Source organism: Petromyzon marinus, chromosome 8 (genome assembly GCF_048934315.1).
Source record: "Petromyzon marinus isolate PM22_M1 ecotype Great Lakes invasive population chromosome 8, UKy_Petmar_22M1.pri1.0, whole genome shotgun sequence".
In the NCBI taxonomy this organism is placed as follows: Eukaryota; Metazoa; Chordata; class Hyperoartia; order Petromyzontiformes; family Petromyzontidae; genus Petromyzon; species Petromyzon marinus.
In genome coordinates, this window is record NC_133674.1 from 14,501,880 (window position 1) to 14,520,665 (window position 18,786).

The 18,786-nt window shown below is 44.4% G+C and overlaps 1 protein-coding gene across 5 annotated transcripts in view; it reads right to left on the reverse strand.

Annotated features, from left to right (window-relative positions):
- The window catches only part of LOC116940263 (PDZ and LIM domain protein 3-like), a 44,462-nt gene extending 29,538 nt beyond the window's left edge, over positions 1-14,924 (reverse strand). For 2 of the 5 annotated variants that reach the window (XM_032949790.2, XM_032949786.2), the window contains exons 1-2: positions 14,730-14,923; positions 13,604-13,736 (exon numbers count right to left, since the gene is read on the reverse strand). In XM_032949790.2, coding sequence (XP_032805681.1) covers positions 13,604-13,696 — 93 coding nt within the window. In that variant the 5' untranslated portion in view covers positions 13,697-13,736; positions 14,730-14,923. Of the gene's footprint in view, positions 1-13,603; positions 13,737-14,729 lie in introns of all 5 variants that reach the window. The other 3 variants (XM_032949787.2, XM_032949788.2, XM_032949791.2) reach the window with 3 other exon arrangements.
- Positions 14,925-18,786: the final 3,862 nt, after the last annotated feature.

An 18,786-nucleotide genomic window follows, 5' to 3' on the forward strand; every position in this document is an offset into this window, starting at 1 on the left:
TGTAAATGTGTCTTCTGTGAACTCTGCTACGAAATGTGAATAGTGGAGGAAAAACGAAGTTTCGTTTCAACATTCAATCTGAACTCAAAACAAAAACACATCAATTAATGCACCACAGTTTATAAATAGCCCGAAACGTGAGTATGCCTGTGTGCTTTTTCTTCTGCCCTTAAGGTAATCATTACGATACGAGTCAAAATATGTGACATGACTAGACTGTCAATCCAATTAATTCTGATAAGAGGATGCTGGTATGATATACAACTCGGAAATGTTTCATATCAATGGTGCATCCACTTACTGGCAGCACACGAATCCACAAACGACTGCCGCGTGAACTGCAAACACAATATCTGATTTTAAGAAACTACTCAAGCGCCATTGTTAAACAATGTTCAAAAATGTTCACTATTTTTTCCGAATGGTTCTTTTCTGGTAACCGCTTGTTTGGCCATCATTCTGATCGTGGCTTCATGCTGTGCTCGGGGACACTGGGGCACAGAACTGGCCACTCAAGACTGAAATGCGATCTGTCCAGAACAGGTGGCTGGCAGGGCTGCCCACATCCACGCAGGGCCCACACTCGCAGGTGATGATTCACGTTGCCCAAAAAAGATCGCTTCAAAATGGAGCAAGGCTCAACCACAGCAGGAACAAAATCTTTCAGGAAGCCATCTTCACAGCTGTATTATATACCTGGTAGTGGACAACCATACGGTATTCTATACAATGTAGTGGATATCTGCGTTCACAGCTGTATTATATACAATGTAGTGAGCAGCCATATATGGCATTATAACAAAATATATGCCTGTGTAATACAATGTTGTTTCAGAGAATGGCTGCAGACGGGATTATTAATAAACATCTACAAAAAAAGCCTGTTCAAGTGGCCTATTCATCATTTACATAACAAAGGGCCCACTTTTCCACACGCAGCTTTGTTTGCCACATGACAGCCAAACTGATGTTTTTATTTATTCTCAGAGCTATAATTTAGCCGAATTAAGTACCCAAAACTACATTTTATGTGACTGGGGATTTTTTTTTGGCGCAATCGGTGACCAGGCTGAGAACATCAACCCGCGACACTGAAGAAACTGTTTTAATCACAGGTGACCAGAATCTAGATTCCCACTCAGAAACTCAGTGATGCCGACAACACACTCCCACTCCGACATAGTGAGGGAAAAAAGTATTTGATCCCCTGCTGATTTTGTACGTTTGCCCACTGACAAAGAAATGATCAGTCTATAATTTTAATGGTAGGTTTATTTGAACAGTGAGAGACAGAATAACAACAACAAAATCCAGAAAAACGCATGTCAACAATGTTATAAATTGATTTGCATTTTAATGAGGGAAATAAGTATTTGACCCCTCTGCAAAACATGACTTAGTACTTGGTGGCAAAACCCTTGTTGGCAATCACAGAGGTCAGACGTTTATTTTAGTTGGCCACCAGGTTTGCACACATCTCTGGAGGGATTTTGTCCCACTCAGGGGATCAAATACTTTTTTCCCCTCACTGTAAGCGGTGCTTAAGAGGCAAATTCGTGGTCCATTATCGAGTGCCCAAAAGTTAATTTCCAAAACTTGACCACTCATTCAATTTCGGTTCAACCGCTGTAATGTACGTAAGCGATGTGTGTAGGGCCCAGATATGTATTCGTGGCATTATTGTGAATACACGAAAATGGAAACTCATATGTTAGTTGTACAAATTAACTTTACAGCACCTCAGTCCCAGTGCCAATAGTCCAATTGTCTTGTAAATGTAACAGGTCGTAAATATACCGAGGGATTGAAAAAAACTGCACGCATTGAAAGACGCCACAATGCTGACTGCAATCGTAACTGAATTCTTTTTTTGTAGAAAGTCAATAACCATTGTTTTGGTCTATATTTAAAAGTAAAAAAACACACATATCCCAAGCCTTCAACAGCTTTACAGAAATATCCAATCTGCTGAGACCTGCCCCACAGAGTCCACAACCCTGTGGGCACATTTTCTCCTCCACTTTGAAATTCAACATGTGCCCATGACATCAGCGTTTTTGCGCCACGCGTAGAGCTGTGGCACTATGTTAAAATAATGTACAACTTTCCCATCTGTATTTCACGGTCTTGCATAGGCCAATGGAGCCATGATAGTTGCTCTACTGAGGCCAATTTACATGAAAAACCCACACAGGCAAAACACTTGCAAGTGCACGCAACTTGAAATGTCTCGTTCGGCAGCTCAAATCACTGTGCCACAAATGGGTTATTATTTGGGGCTGTTGCCCAGAGGTAAGTGCACTTGCACTACGAACCTGTCCAGCCCAATTTGATACCTGACCACGGCCAACATCTCAATCGGCCACAGGTCCTCCACCCACCACCAACCTGCACTGACCGGCGTTGTTTAGTTTGCCAAAACAATCCCCACGACTGACGTGACCTGGAGAAGTCTTAATCCAGTCGTGGATTGGACAATGAAAGGGCCAATGAGATCAGGCCACGTTGCAGGAGTGAGATGAAGCAGGAGTGAGATGAAGCATGGAGGGATGGCGACATCATGGGGAGGCTTTCATCCAACAGGTGATAGACCATGGCTGCTATTGATGATGTTCAAGCTGCCTGTGTTCCCTAGACACACACTGTACAACCGTACTAAAAGTGTGGTGAGGAACACGTTCATTAATGTGACTACATCAAATGAATTTGTTACAGTAAAACACAGATCGTTCTGACTGGGATTTGACTGCAACCAGGCAATAATTAGTTATCTACATTTAACTACTTTAATTCAAGGATTTATTTTCCTTTAAATATAAAGCAGGTACATTGTGATATTAAACGCTAGAGACCGCATCTGGGAAATAATTGTATTTGTGCTTCAAACACTTTAGAGCAACCAAACACACACTGTACCGTGCATCCTCTCACCCCCAGGTGCTGCAATTGATGGGTGCACTTTGTACCGGCAGGGCAAGTCAATCAAGCAAGAATATGTGCTCAGAAATCATAAATAAAGGAGTTCATTTACGAGGTTACACTTAATTACAACAGTGTGTGAATACTACAAAGCATTGCGCGTCAACACTTCCGTTTTGAAATCTGAAATGTGTTCAGGCAACCAACAACGCATTTTAAAGTGGAGTATAATTTTGAAAGAATATATGGAGAAGCAGACCTCTTGTCCGTGTAAACATTACCTGCGTTGCTGTGTACGACATTTCTTTTTAAATGCATGCGTCTGCCAATCAAAATGCTATGCAGCACTGGAATGTAATGCAGAGCTGCTCATGATAGTAAACCCATCAGTCGTGCAAACAACTGCATTCTAATTTGTGACCCAACAGAGCAGGTAATTTTGTCTCTACTCTTCCACGCCGGCCAGACGTTTTTGAAAGAGTTTGGAGTTATCCACACGTTACCCCACCACACACTGACTGTGGTGAATTAATTTATACTGCTGGAGTACAAACATTCTGTACTATACATGCGGAACAAGGTGTTGTTGAAAGATAATAGCGGTTTCTCAAAGCGATTGCAAAAAGAGGGGCAGCAGCTCTGACATGCAAGCGTGTAAAACTGGCATCGCAATTCTTAAAGCCCGTTGGCATTTAAATCCTCACCAAGTGTGTAAATGCTGTTGACCCAGGCAGCCCACACCCCTACTTCCTTAAATGTAAAACCAGTTACCCAGACAAACCGCCTGTATTGTCAATTAAACATATATACAAACGCAAACTGCTAAATGATTAAGTGTGTAGATCCCAATTTCCTACATGCGTTCATACAAATGGAGGTATTTCCATCTCCTTCATAATATTACGAGGTCAGGGCTGGATTTATAGGAGCACGAATTCCGCACGGAGTCACTGCTACTGAGATTTAAGAAGCTTTCACTTTGGAGAGTAACAGAGGAGCCTGTAGGACAAATGCATCGACAAAAGGTGCCAAGACAATGTTCCGAAAAGCTAAATACCAGATTCCAGGAGTTCGTACTCATCCGCGATGTGATCCATAACGATCTGTTCCCTCTTTACTTTTATTTCTGAATGCGTGTGTGTATGCCTCATTCGATTTTGCTTCCTTTTTTTTCACAATGATATTACATTCACATCCTGCCATTTTATTATTATGCATACGCTTTAATATAACAAAAACTCATAATGTATTTCATATACAGTATCCCTCATCTCTGTATGCTCACCCTGTATGTCAGTGCACTGTTTCTAGATGTTGATGTTTCAATGTGTAAAAATACGGTGCACTCGCGTGCTGCACGTCAAATATTTTAAACACCGAGCAACGTTAAAGAACTCCTTCATATGGCTGATGTCGATGTAGAGCAACAACTTGAACTTCACATTGAGGTAGCTGAGCCAGATAACTGCGTCACGAGCACTCGCCCGTTCGATTAAGCAGCCCACTGTGTAATGAGGACCATAACATTTTTCATGGATGTTACAATTTGTTTAGCCAAAAAGTACAAAGTAAAACCTTCAGGTTGTCACCCCTGCACCAATATAAAAACATCACAGGTCACAATTTCAGTCATTGCCACCTTGAGGATGGTGTTGGGCCATTTATACCTGAAGCATTCGGCTCGCAGTGTCACTCACCGTTTCCCAAATAAAGTATGACATTGTCAACAACTTGTGATTTTATAAATGCGGAGGGTGAAAATAAGCACTGGAGCATAGCTTTAGTATCGCTTACAAAGCGTCATACATCCAAAACAACAACAACACAGCGTCATTGTGACAGCACCGTGCTAAAGATAGCAAGACAAACTGCGAAACTGCTGAAGATTTTCCGAAATTGAAATGCGACCTGCTTCATGTCGAATCATATTTTATTCTTAGGATATTGCTGTTGACACATTTGTATGACGAGAAAGGTTGAACCCCATAGCTGCATGAACATCTCGTTTCTTTTAAAACGAAACATTCATCTTTTTTATGGCAATGGGTAACCCTTGAATTATGGTACCGCTAAAAATACATTATACTCGACAGATTTACAAGATTTCTCACTTACCAAGCACATTCATCTACGTGTTGTAACTTAAAAACAGACCACTTTGTGGGTTTAATTTCAATCAACAAAGCCGACTACAGTAATGAGTAAGTGGCCGATACATTACATGCACAAATCTCTAAAGAGAATTCACACACTACTATGCTATAATGGTCGATACCGGTTGGGGGCCAATTATTTTTCAACATGTATAAAACATGAAAATAAAAAAATAAAAGACAGTCAATGTAATGAGAACTATAGAGGTGAGAATAAACGGGAGCTTGCTGGCGTGTCATGACAGGAGACGGAAAATTAAGCGGCGATGGAGTGGCGGTAGCAGTGGATGGCTTATTGTTAAGCCATCGACCTGAGTTCAATTCGTGGCCAAAATCAGTGGAAAGTGATACCTGAATCTGTGATGGGTTCCTCCTCCACCACCCACGCTGACAAGCGTGGTGAAGTATGGTCAACAACCCTCATGACTTACACACAGCATTGTATTGGCAAAATAATGTATATTGTGTGCACCCTACTATGTTACAGTACAGTATATAAAAACAATACGCTTACAGTATGTATACAGTACTGTATATTATAGTTGACAAACTGTATAAACAGACACTGTTAACAACAGCATTTGTTTGTACTGTGCGATTACACACTGTATTTAAAAAAAAACAGCCACACATTTTTCTTAGGATGCCAGGAGATGCATTCCATGTAATAATATTTATCACCAAAATTAAGCCATTATTTTTTGGAATCTAGATGAAAAATAAACACATTGAGATGCAGAGGAAATGAAGACAACATTCCAAACTTCCTGCAATAGAAAGGACGTGCAAACGAGTGGAGGGTTTAACCCCTTTTTATTCCAAAAAGAGGGACATCATTCGGTCTGCCCAAGTTTAGAAATGTATGTTTTCATTGGCATTCAGCCTGATTTCTATCGTATGGACTTTGTAACCAGATCTTTGGCAAAAATCACTCATTTAAAGAATGCGATTAGCCATGATTATTTGTTCACCCAAACTCATACAAAAATGTAATTTGAGAAGAACGAAAGCAGTACCTAGATGTTTTCACTTTTTTCACCTCATGACCAATTTGGTCTGCCATCTTTACAGACATCACAGGAGAACATTCTGAGAAAAGTGGTACTGTCTCCACCAACCCCTCTCCCTATGCCACTTTTACAAAATATCAGTGCAAGTTGAGCCCATTTTTCCCACGATACTTTAATTATATCTCTATATTGTTACAGTTATCGCTATGCACGGCCATGAGATATTACGAGTGCTGTAAGACCACCGTTCTAGATACGTAGAATACTTCAACTGTGGTCCAGGGAGTAGAAGTGGTCCATTCGGGAAAAGAAAAAAAACGGATTAAGCGCGTTTCGTATGGCCACACCTAACCCAGCGGCCCTGCAGTTTGCCCAAGTGTCAAAGCAATAAATAACTCGCTGGCAGGCACTCCTTGAAATACGACATTTTGGGACCTCCAAGCTAAGCACAACCACCAGAAAAGTTGCGGTAGGCAAAGGTAGAACACATTCTGCACTATACACAGCTTACAATGGTGTGGCTATCTAGTAGTGTACATGCAGTGCTACTACACTGGTGCCCAGGGACCAGGATACAAGAAAGAGGGTAACTCTTGGATAGGTGACCCTATTTGATGTATTGCACCAGGGCTCTCATATCGACCATACAAATGCCACCGATAGCAAAGTAACTGCCACTGTATCTAGAAATTCACTTTGTGTTTTCTGTAGTTTCACAAATCTTTTGATTCACTCATGTCTATAATTTAAATGCAATTGCTGACTAAATATTTATACATTAAAATACATTGAATGGTGGATTCAGGTCTGGAGGCCTGGAGTTGCCACACAGATCACACATGATGCAATTTCTAACCAACAATACGGATGACAAATGTGTAATGGAACGTGGTACAGTGTGAACAGGTGAAGATGATATGTAGATAATGAAAAATGAAAAAGTGACCAGATGTTCAGTGCACATGACCGATGGCCACATGCAAAAGCGTTTGATGAATGGCAGCAAGTGGCCGTGACGCTACAACAAAACAAAACCGTTGTCCTGCAGTGAAAAAAACGTTTCAGACCCTCAATGATAGTTGGGAAGAGATGGCGAACGCCGATTCAGGCTCCTGGCGGACCTGACGGAGCACATTCCCCACGAGCCACACCCACATGACAATGTCAAGCGCCTCGCCCCGCTTCTCCACCGTTTACACAAACCTCGTCCGAGCTTCTTTGCAGCTACAATACCATACCTGTCAACCCCTTATCAGTGCCCTACCTTATTACAGACCAATTCAGACCTTATTGGTCACCAAGTGCCCTTATAAACCCCAACGTTCATCCTACAAAGTCCCATCGCAAGGGAGAAACGCAAACAAATAGGCAATGGTTTCTTTATATATATTGTTTTTGCCCGTATTGAAACGGCTGTACCCGTATGGATTTGAAAACTCAATTTGCCTGAAAAAGAATACGGGTAAACCGTATGGTTGGACAGGTATGTGCACGCGTTCACACAAACCTCTTCCAAACTGCTTTGCCGGCTACAATACAAAAAACTTTTTTCAGGATAAAACGGTTTGTGGTGCGTGTGCCTGAATAGTTGATATATTGTATATGTATACGCACATTTTTGTGTTATTCATCGTCTTTCCATTTCAGTAAAATGTATGGATTCATAATCCTGCCAATAGTTACATGTTCAATCATTGCCACGTGTAACAATAGGCTAAAAATGAAAGAAAGTCACAAGGATACATTTGTCTTGTTTTTCATATGAGGCGAGGAAGCAAGGTCTCAAAAATTTCTGCCTGCCAACTACTGACTTTGAAGACATTCATTTTCAGTAGTTTCGAGATGAATCAAGATGAATGCATCTAATTCTCCCACACAACACATTAATGAACGTGGAACAACCGCATGTCGCAAAGCATCTCAACTGCCCTTTCATGCTAATTATACGGTCTATAACATTACTGTATTACGTGTAATTTACGGTCCCATATGGTGGCGCATGCCTGTAATCCAGCACCGTGGGGGAAAGGGTTGGTGGATCACACACATGCTGCGAAACCCCCTTCTTGTGTGTGTCCAGGTACCCATACCCTGGCTCAAAAGTAGGAAATACGGCAAGTTCACTAAACACCAATTTTTTTCACTTCTATAAAACACTCATTAATTGGCTGAAAACACCTTAACATCAAAATCCAATGCAGGACCCTCCTGCAAAGCAAGTCATATGACTCGTGTGATTTTCTTCGATAAATAAGCAAATTAACTGCTGGATGAAGGCTTCCCCCCTCACCATATTGGTCCTGGGGGTTGTTTGAGCATACTTCACCATGTTGGTCAGTGTGGGTTAATTAACAGGGGGACCTAATAATGGCTCGTATCACTTGTATTATACATGGCCAGGAATCAAACTCAGGTCACCAGGTTCATAATGTAATGCGCCAACCTCTTCACTAATGCACCACCACTATATGGTAAGTGTCATTAATATGAACAAAAAAAAAATCCGTTCAAATGCCTTTCAGTTATAAATATATGTACAGTACATTATTTCACCTAGGACCAGATCCCCCAGATTTCACCTGGTCTCTGAAGCTAAGCAGCAGACTTGAGCATGTACAGTGTTCGGATGGGCAACCGCCATGCATGACACATGAGCTATGGGCTGCATGATGGACAGCAGCGAATCGTGCAACAGAATTTGTTGTGACACTGCCCAGTACTTTCTGTGCTCCTAACCTTCAGCAGCCCATGCTAATCAGCACAGTGAAGTATGGTTAAATAGCTAACCCCCATGACCTGCTAAGCATGGGGAGGCCCTCGTCCGGTAGTGGATACAAACAAAAAAAACTGGACATTTGCACGCACGTACATTATAATCAATCACGATGCAATATCTGCATGCGTATGTTTAATGTTCTTGGCTCGTTTCCACTGTTGGTTGCTCTCTTTTTGTTTCCCCACCGCCCTCGTGTGTTTATTTTTTTCTTGCAGGGACCCCCGTTGACTCTCGACACAAAACAGTGAAAGCACAATCGTGAATAAGTCAACAAACAATGGAAGCCGTCGTTTTCAAAAGCATGACAGCAGTGCGGTAACATTTTTCGTTGTTTCATTTAGGTTCTCATTCAACAAGACTCTTCAACAGCGTGCAAAGCAGACAGAACGTGGGACTGCGTGGCACGTGCGAGGGAAACAACAGGCACATTGTGCAAATGTTTTTCGTTCTGGCACGTGGAAACCAACGGTTAACACGCTAGGCATTTTGGGTGCTTCTTCGCCAAACCGAGAGTTCACTTTATAAATGTGTGCGCGCTTTTAGACGGTGATTATAGTCCCGCGTGTTTTTAATTGACTAATCGTTTGCCACGAGGAATGATGTTGGAGTCAAACAAAAAATTCTGGAGAATTTCATGTTCGTCATGACTGTATTGGAAAATGCAGTATATTGTTAAGCTCTAAGGCACTCAAATGCGAAACAGATGCATGATGATGATGCGTCCAAAAACTTACGAGGCAGGAAGCCTTGGGTGATCACTTTTAAAGCCCATTCATTCTGAGACTAACAACGTCATCCCTTAACGTCTAACAAATTACAGTGGCCAGCTGTTTCATATTAAAACAGAACAATTATTTGAGAAAAAAAAGGTTGCTACTCTACCCAAGAATAGTAGCGACGACGTACCAATACTTGTAAAATAATTAAAATACCTCGTACTGTGTTGAAGAGGCACTACACTCACGATTATCGTATATAGTACCCATCGGGTGTTATTTCATTGACAGCCAACTAACCACATAGGTGTAAAATAAAAGTCAGAGGCCCAAACATAATTCTCGATTACTAATTCAGGTCTGCCAATGGCTCGTCAACCCTCTTGTCATCCGCTCACGGGTTACAGATTAAATGCCAACTTGGAGAGGCCTCGCCAGTCCTGCCGGGTTTGCTGGTGCCGCGTTAGAAGTCCAGGGGTATTTGTGGAATTTCCTGCGTTGGCCAGAGCTACGCACAATATCGGAACCTAGCAAGCCGTGGGATAATTGCACTGTACGGCAGATATAAACATGTTTCGCCGGGCAGGCTCTGACTGCTATATTGCTGATAAAAAAATTCTGACATTAGCATGGATGAGCAGGGGGGGCTGCCAGCCTTGTTGCAATATCGTCCTTTGTACCCACACACCGTGTCCATGTTACCCGTGAAACAATGCTAAGAAGAGTGGAGTTGTCTTAAAGTGACGGCAGGCATCCCCCAGTCATTTTTAGCAAAAGGTAGCATATGCATGACTGGAGATGATGGTTGTCACATCACTGAACATCACGTCAGCGGAGAACCATGCCATCGTTACTTTGAGGCGAGGATAAACACCTCAATAATACATGCTGGTATCCACCATAACAATGGCCCGTTGCAGTTATATTATCTAGCTGTAAATGTGAGCAATTAAAAAAACCCTCCTAAGTTCTCATCCTAAAACTGAAGGCAACATGTACAACCAGTGACCATCCTATTAACTTTAAGTTGAAGCGGCCACATTTGTGTTCATGGTAAGTGGGTGTAAAACCGCACAGAAAATGGTGTGACGATATCTGTAACGATCACCCCACGTGGAATGCCTGCCCACTGCACTGACCTGCTTGAACTCAATAAACGACCGAGCCAGCACGGGATCAATACAACCGGGGATTACGGGGCATGCTCGTCGAACACTGCACGGAACATTTTAAGCACCACTTGTACCCTCCCGGGTTGTACGTCTGATTTGTCCTGAATTAAACTCTTAAAATATGGCTCCCCGACAGTTGTCAGCATGGCAACAGCCATATACTATCGGCTCGCATGTAAAATTACGTGAGTGGGCGCTCAAAGATAATCTTGTGAATACACACGTGTGTTAAATATCACCTTCGGAATGAAACGTCTGCCTTTGGTGGAGGTGCCTCCGATTAGCACAGTTGGCTACATACGGTGCGAAAGGTCAACATATATACACATGTACACGGTGGCTCTGGTGGAGACAACCAATAGGTTCAGTCATCCGCAAATTAAGAGTATTGCTTAGCGATGAGGCCATCGGCGAAGACATTCCAGCCGTGTGGACTCCCTCATGCCACAGGATACAGGTGGCGGAGGCAACGACAGCGAGCCTGGGTGCCACGGTGGCGAGATGTTGACTACATCGCCTGGTATGCAGGAGGTCGTGGATTAAATCCCGACGCTGACGCCTGTTGTATATCTGGAGTTTTCATGTTTTCTTTCCCCGTGGCCGTGTGGATTTTTCTCAGGACACTCCGGTTTTTCCCTCCACATTTAGAAACATGCGTTTAGAGTGTTTGGCTGCGAAAGCTTTCCACATGATAAGCCACTTCGTTGGGCTATCATTTGGGGCCAGGTCGCTCCTGAAAGAGAGCTGTATAGGTCAATGGACCTTACCTGGTAAATTAATAAAAATTGAAATAACAAAATATAGCCACTGGGTGTGATGGAGAATGGATTTTAAAGAATCAGTCGCAAATGTAATTGTATAGTACAGATTTGTTACAATGGAGAGGGCCAATAACATAATTTACACTGGCTGGGGCAAACATTCACCAAACTATGTGGCAAACATATCTTCACTTACTGTATTAGCCGTTCACAATTGTTGACAAATCATAACACTGCCCTCTGCTCTTGAACGTGCACAAGTGTCCTCTTCAGTTGGCTGCTTCAACTTGAGAGTTGTCAGCATTATGTCCATTTTGATCAAAGTATATACAATGATGCATGTATCTTCTTCGAAGCCAAACGTCTCATCATTGCATGGGGTCGGCTGCTTGCATTTACTTTATCAGTGTACTTCTATTCAATACAAATACAAAGATCCCCCGTATAGCCTTAAACTGTTTGGGCAAGTGCTGTTAGCAAGCACCTATGAAGGCCGACACGGCACACGAGGGGGTGGATGGCCAGCACCACCTTCGTCTCCCTTGTAGCAATGCTTACACACTGCACTAGGTACTCATTTGAGGCCGAGACGACCTAGGGGAGGCCCAGGACCCGTTCAGATAATCATCAACGGTGTTGACTGCTCCCTATATTCTGCCTCCCCTTACATCACACCCACTCTCCTGATATCTCATTCCACCACATCCTTCCATCAACCCTCGGTCTCCCTCTACTCCTCTTGCTCTACACCGGAATAATCTCCAAGGACTTGTTCGCTCCCGTGTCTCTGCTCTCCCACCTTCTACCAACCTGCACTGAGACCAGTGTGGTGAAGTATGGTAAAATAACCTTAGCGACCCCTGATGGTGTGGAGAGGCCCTCATCCAGCAGTGCAGTGACAAGGCTCTGTAACATGCACACGTTCCAAATTATTTATATTGTAATTTAGTACCGTGCCAGTATTGAATAATGGAATATTTCCCTTATCAGCAAGTATGCTACGCTAATTCGTCAGAATGCTTGCGGTCGTTTAGTCTGGAACCATTGTCTGGGCGGATGGGCTAAAAAAAGCCTCAGCGGTAATTATAAGAAGCGTCTGTTAATGACGACGGTGGTAAACTATTCCGTGCATTTCAGCTGCTCACACATTCCGAGGGTCATTCCTTCATGGCCTGAAAGCAATCAGGTGGATTCCAGCAGACAGCCAGTTTGCCCGACATGTGGTTAAGCCCAATAAATAGCAAAACACAAGTAAATTGCCGAAACAAGGCCACCGAGTAATGTACCGAGCCTAGCTGCAAATGGTTAATTAGCAACATGGTACACCCGGATTTTGCGTAATTAAATGAGTGCCTAAAAGGCTGCGGTTTTACAGCCGAATTACAAACCTCAAGGTAGAAATGCCATTACAGTAGTTATATTTGAGCGTGGAAAAAAAGCAGCTTCTAAAGGCTGACCACGTTATGTGCTACCGGTTTCCCACCGCGTTTCTGAAACACTGAACTGCATAAAAAAACCTAAAAAAGACCACCACATGAACATAAACACCAATAATTAACGGTGCTTATAGTAACGGTGTTTAATTGTGTTAAAGTTCAGCACACACCGCATGCAGCAGAATTTGCCTTTTGCCACACCGAATCAATTCGCTGCCCACTCATGGAAAACAGGCGAAGATCGCTTAGAGCTTCATCACCTAACGTGCAAAACTCTGGACCGTTTATAACCCCGCATGCATTTCCCCACGGGTGATGAAGGCTGTCCCGAATGGATGGACGTCAAACATCAATGGACGCGATGGAAGTGCTGCCATCTCTTTCCCACGCATACCTCCGATTAGCACGGCTGGCTATGCAGGGTCCGAACAAAGTTCAACGCGTATGGATGTGCAGTACATACATCTCGGTTGAAAGCCGCAGCAAGAGTCAAGTGAGATCTCAAGAGGTGTCGGTGAAGGTGACGCGGTCACGTAGTCGCGCATTGACGGCCCCCAAAAGAAACTCGAAAGATACGGCGAATAGCGACAGCTGGAGGCGTTGATGACCGAGTTATGGGTGAAACTTGTTTCCATTGCCACGGGGAGAACGACGACTTACCCGGCTGATGGTGAGAGGCTGGTCAAGGTCCCTTCCTCCCACGAGACGGAACCCCCACGGCGCTGGACCCGTCAAGATGACTTGCTGTGGCATGGCTGGGTGACGGCTGGGAGGAGTGATCTTCTATTCGTGGCTGTACAACGAAAACGTCAAAGAAACAAAAGAAACCAATAAATGGACAACTCAAGTCCAACCCCGCCACCACTACACACACACGCGCGCATTCACACAGAGCGTACACACTCGATACGGCAGGCACTAGGTGTGGCTGTGCACAATGCAACGTTCATTCGCACGAAATTTGAGTGATGTTTGTACTTTGCGGATTGAGGAGCGTACGTGAAAGGCCATTATAGGCTTGATGCAGGGTATATGCCTAAGAAAGTGCTCCAAAATATGTGGATGTGCGTGCTTAGGAGCTAGGTGTGTGTGTGATTTAACCTGAAAAAATAGCCGCTTAGAGCCTACATGTATGTGGTTTAACCTGAGAGCAATTGCAGCTTAAAGCCCGTGTGTGGTTTAACCTGAGAACAATAGCAGCTTAGTGCCCGAGTGTAGTTTAAGCTGAGAACAATATCAGCTTAGTGCCCGTGTGTGGTTTAACCTGAGAACAACATCAGCATAGTGCCCGTGTGTGGTTTAAGCTGAGAACAATAGCAGCTTAGTGCCCGTGTGTGGTTTAACCTGAGAACAATAGCAGCTTTGTGCCCGTGTGTGGTTTAAGCTGAGACAATATCAGCTTAGTGCCCGTGTGTGGTTTAACCTGAGAACAATTTCAGCTTAGAGCCCTGTGTGGTTTAACCTGAGAACAATATCAGCTTAGTGCCCGTGTGTGATTTAACCTGAGAACAATATCAGCTTAGTGCCCGTGTGTGGTTTAACCTGAGAACAACATCAGCTTAAGTGCCCGTGTGTGGTTTAACCTGAGAACAACATCAGCATAGTGCCCGTGTGTGATTTAACCTGAGAACAACATCAGCTTAAGTGCCCGTGTGTGGTTTAACCTGAGAACAACATCAGCTTAAGTGCCCGTGTGTGGTTTAACCTGAGAACAACATCAGCATAGTGCCCGTGTGTGGTTTAACCTGAGAACAACATCAGCTTAAGTGCCCGTGTGTGGTTTAACCTGAGAACAACAGCAGCTTGCAGCAGCTTGGAGCGCGTGCGAACCTTCACCTCTGTCGACACGAAGCAGGGCTCCTGGCGCGTCCTCTCCTGAACGGCGCGCCTCTCGGAGTGAGTTTAAAAGCGCTGCATCAGACGCCGCCTTTATGAACGACGAGGGGGTGCAACCAACGGACGGAGGCGACAGCATCCAACAACTCCTCCTCCTCCTCCCACCACCTCCTCCCCCCCACTACCCTCACCATCAACCCAGCCCAGCCACAACGCCTTCCTCTTTCGCCATCACACAGCGATTGTACATCAATTCGTAGATTTTATTTGTGGGGTGGGGGGGGGGGTCCCTAGAGAGCCCCTATCCACTGTATTTGGCCTACTCTTCCAACGAACGTCAGACGCATTGCAAGAGGCGGCAGTAAAACGTGTCCACTTAGGGGCCGTCCATAAATGACGTCACGCGATTTTAGACGATTTTTGACCCCCCTCCCCCCCTAGTCACACGGCGTCACAAAAAGTGAGACCCCCCTCAAATATGACGTCACAAAGCTCTGCCCCCCCCCAAACCATATTTCCATTTTGAAAATAAAAAGGAGGCGTTGGAAAGCTGAAATTTTGCATAAAATTCACTTGAAAATATTAAACGTCTAACTAAAACTGCAGAAGTTCAGAATATAATATTGAAATTCTATTATAATTATAAAATATTAAAAGTAATTATAACTATAAAAAATACTTGAAACTTTGTAGTAGAACGAAGCAAAATGGAGAGTACAATCATAACAATCACATTCATTCCACAGAATGAAAAGCCCTGGTAGAATCATTAAAATAAAAATGTTTAATAACAATCATTAAACAAATGTACGCTTCTCCATTCTCCCATGGAGAAGCAAAATGCTCCTTCATGGAATAAATAAAAGGTGACCTTAGTAAATTTAAATAATCAAATAGTTAATAATGAAAATTAATCAAATATCGTTTTGTTATAACAATGCTATTGTTTAGATTTATTTAAAGTTGCGCATTTTTATGTGACGTCACATTTCTCAAACCCCTCCCTCCCCCCCTCGTCACATTTGCACAAATGTCTGACCCCCCTCCCCCCCGCTAGGTGTGTGACGTCATTTATGGACGGCCCCTTATACTCCGGGGTGTAATTGTGATGTGAGGAACGTGCCCGTTGGGGGCCGTCCATAAATGACGTCACGCGATTTTGGACGATTTTTTACCCCCCCCCCCTTCGTCACACGGCGTCACAAAAAGTCAGACCCCCCTCAAATATGACGTCACAAAGCTCTGCCCTCTCCCCCCTCCAAAAAATAAAACGTACTTCAAATCGCTTTAAACTATTGTCATTGTAGTGCGTATTTAATGTGGCGCTGCAACTCTGATGTTGTAGGAGAAAACATTTATTAAAAAGTCTATTTAATGAAGTAGAAAGTGTTTTCTATACTTATTTAAAGTTGCGCATTTTGATGTGACGTCACATTTCTCAAACCCCCATACCCCCCCTCGTCACACATCGTCACAAATGTCTGACCACCCCCCCCCCTCCCCCCAGGTGCGTGACGTCATTTATGGACGGCCCCTTGGGTGAACTGCCACGCCAGGAGCTCGAATCGAACCGGCTCATTTTGGGCCGTAGGTTCCAGTGTGCTACCCATTGCTTCCTACAGTTCGCGAGCACACAACGCCCACCCACCACCTTGAAACGGCGCGCCTACGACATTTGAAGCAACAATTGGCGTGACCCCGGGGTCCCATCACGACCCCGGGGTGGGGGAAACCCGCGTAACGACACACGAGTCTTTGTTGCCTTACCGACAACAACACAACTAGTGGTCAATCGAGTGGCCTCGTCGAGAGCTACTCGGGGACACTAAGTTTCGTAAAAAGTTGAAAAATTACACAAACACGTTAAATTCACTGCCTGGGGGGGTGGGCGGCGGTGGGGCTCGCCTATGGCAAAGAAGCCGAGGATCGACGGCTGACCGGAGGGCGGCTGCGGCGGACGCCCCCCGGGGCTCGCGTTTGCCCGGTGGGGTGGCGCCCATCGTGTCGATCGCCGCCTGCTGCTGCTGGCGCTTGTTGGCACGGCGAGTCTGGGCGGGCGGCGCGTTGCTGGCGGGGTCACGTAGTGGGGCGGACTGAACAACAACAATAATTATTATTGACCTTGATCTTTGCGGGACCCCGGAGACCCGCCAAATGAGTCATTTGTGCGTCAATGCCACGCATCTTAGCCGCACTAATCGGCTACTCCGAGGGGCATATTTTGGACCTTACAACAACCTTCGGATTGTACGGCGCTCAGTCACTTATTTGACTGCAAAAAGCTTCTTTACACTTCGCTGATTTGCACGTTTTTTTAAATTTACTATTGGATACCAGTGAGGTGTGCGTTATTGTTTGGCTCGTCATTTGGCTCACAGAAAGAAAAAGTAGTGATGTGTCGCGAATCACAACCACCGTCGTCACCGCGTGTTCCTGCGGCTGGGTTCATCCCAACACGACCCGGTTCACTCGCCTGATCCGTGCAGCACGCGGGGTTGTTGTTCTTGTTGTTGTACGCGTCTGTGATTTAACAAACACCCTGCATATGAGAGGGAGGACAGGAGCCCAGATCAGTATTCTGGTGGCTGGTGACGGTGAATGCCTCGGAGTGTACAGCCCTTTGTCAATCCACGTCGTGCGGGTTGTTTGACCATACCACGCTTTGTCCATGCAGGTTGTCTACGACCGCTTCAGATATGACTCAACCACTGATGCTAAGCCGTGGCCAGGAATTTAACTCGGGTGGTTCATAGCGCAAACCCAGTAAACATCGAGCGTCGGGCCAGTGTTGGGGCAACGTTGGTCGTACGGTTCCAACTTCCAACCATATGCTAACGCTGGCCCCGACGTTACATGTTTGATACTCCGACTGATGCTCCTGCGTTCGGTGGTACATGTTGTTTATTGTAAAAATTCGGTCACAGTTCCTATGATCACTGTTACATTGCTTTCATGGCTTTATTTTGGTGATTTCGAAAACTTTTTTGGTTTGGCCATGTTTGTTTGTTGTAGTACGGAGTTAGACTGATGGCTTTAATCTAAGTTGTCTTGTGGTTGTTGTTGTTGTTTGACTTGCATCCCACTGGGATTTTTGCACACAGCGTTGGTGTACGGTGCTTTTTCTGGAATATTTTGCAGTTTTTTCCTGGATTTTCTGTTTGCACAGTCACATAGTTACTTTAAGATGTTTTCTTGTTCATGTTTTAGTTTTTTTGTTTGTTGCGGTTGCACCCGATTCAAGAGCCGAATGGCTCACAGGTCTATACCAAATAAATGAAACTGAAATGAAAAACTGCTGGGAATGTACCAACTACTGCGCCACCACTCCACCACATGAATTCGTGGTGACCATTCACAACTATAATGGGCTCAGCATGTCTGTGTGTCCTGTGCGTGACGTCACTCCGCATCGGCCAGCCCCCCTCATTAATAATCATGAACAGGTGACGTCCTCCATATGGACCCCCCCTCCTCATTGATATTAATTAGCGGGTGACGTCACTCCACATGGGGAGACGAGGCGCCTCCTCAGCGTCAACTTACAAGGCTAGTTAGTTATACTGTAACTAGTTAGTTATACTGTAACTAGTTAGTTATACCGTAACTACGTACTGCATTTGCCCGTCCAAGGACGGTTGTATTGCAGTAAATCTGTGGTTCATAGCGCAAATCTAGAATTAAATCTGAAACTTGCAAGCAAAAGCTGACCGCGACGTGATGTTCATTGCATCCATTCGTGTGCAATTAGTAAGGGCGCGGTGACACAGACCTATTTCATGTAAAGGTTTTAATCCCTTGCTCATCACGACGTCCTTTTTACTTTGATGTCTCAACAACAGCGTCACGGAGATCACGTGACGTGAGGGTTTTGTAGTGAGGGTTGTCAGTTGGGGGGGCGCCTCGCCCCCCCATGTGGAGTGACGTCACCCGCTCATGATTATTAATGAAGGGGGGGGTGTCCATTTGTAAGACGTCACCTCTTCATGATTATTAATGAAGGGGGGTGC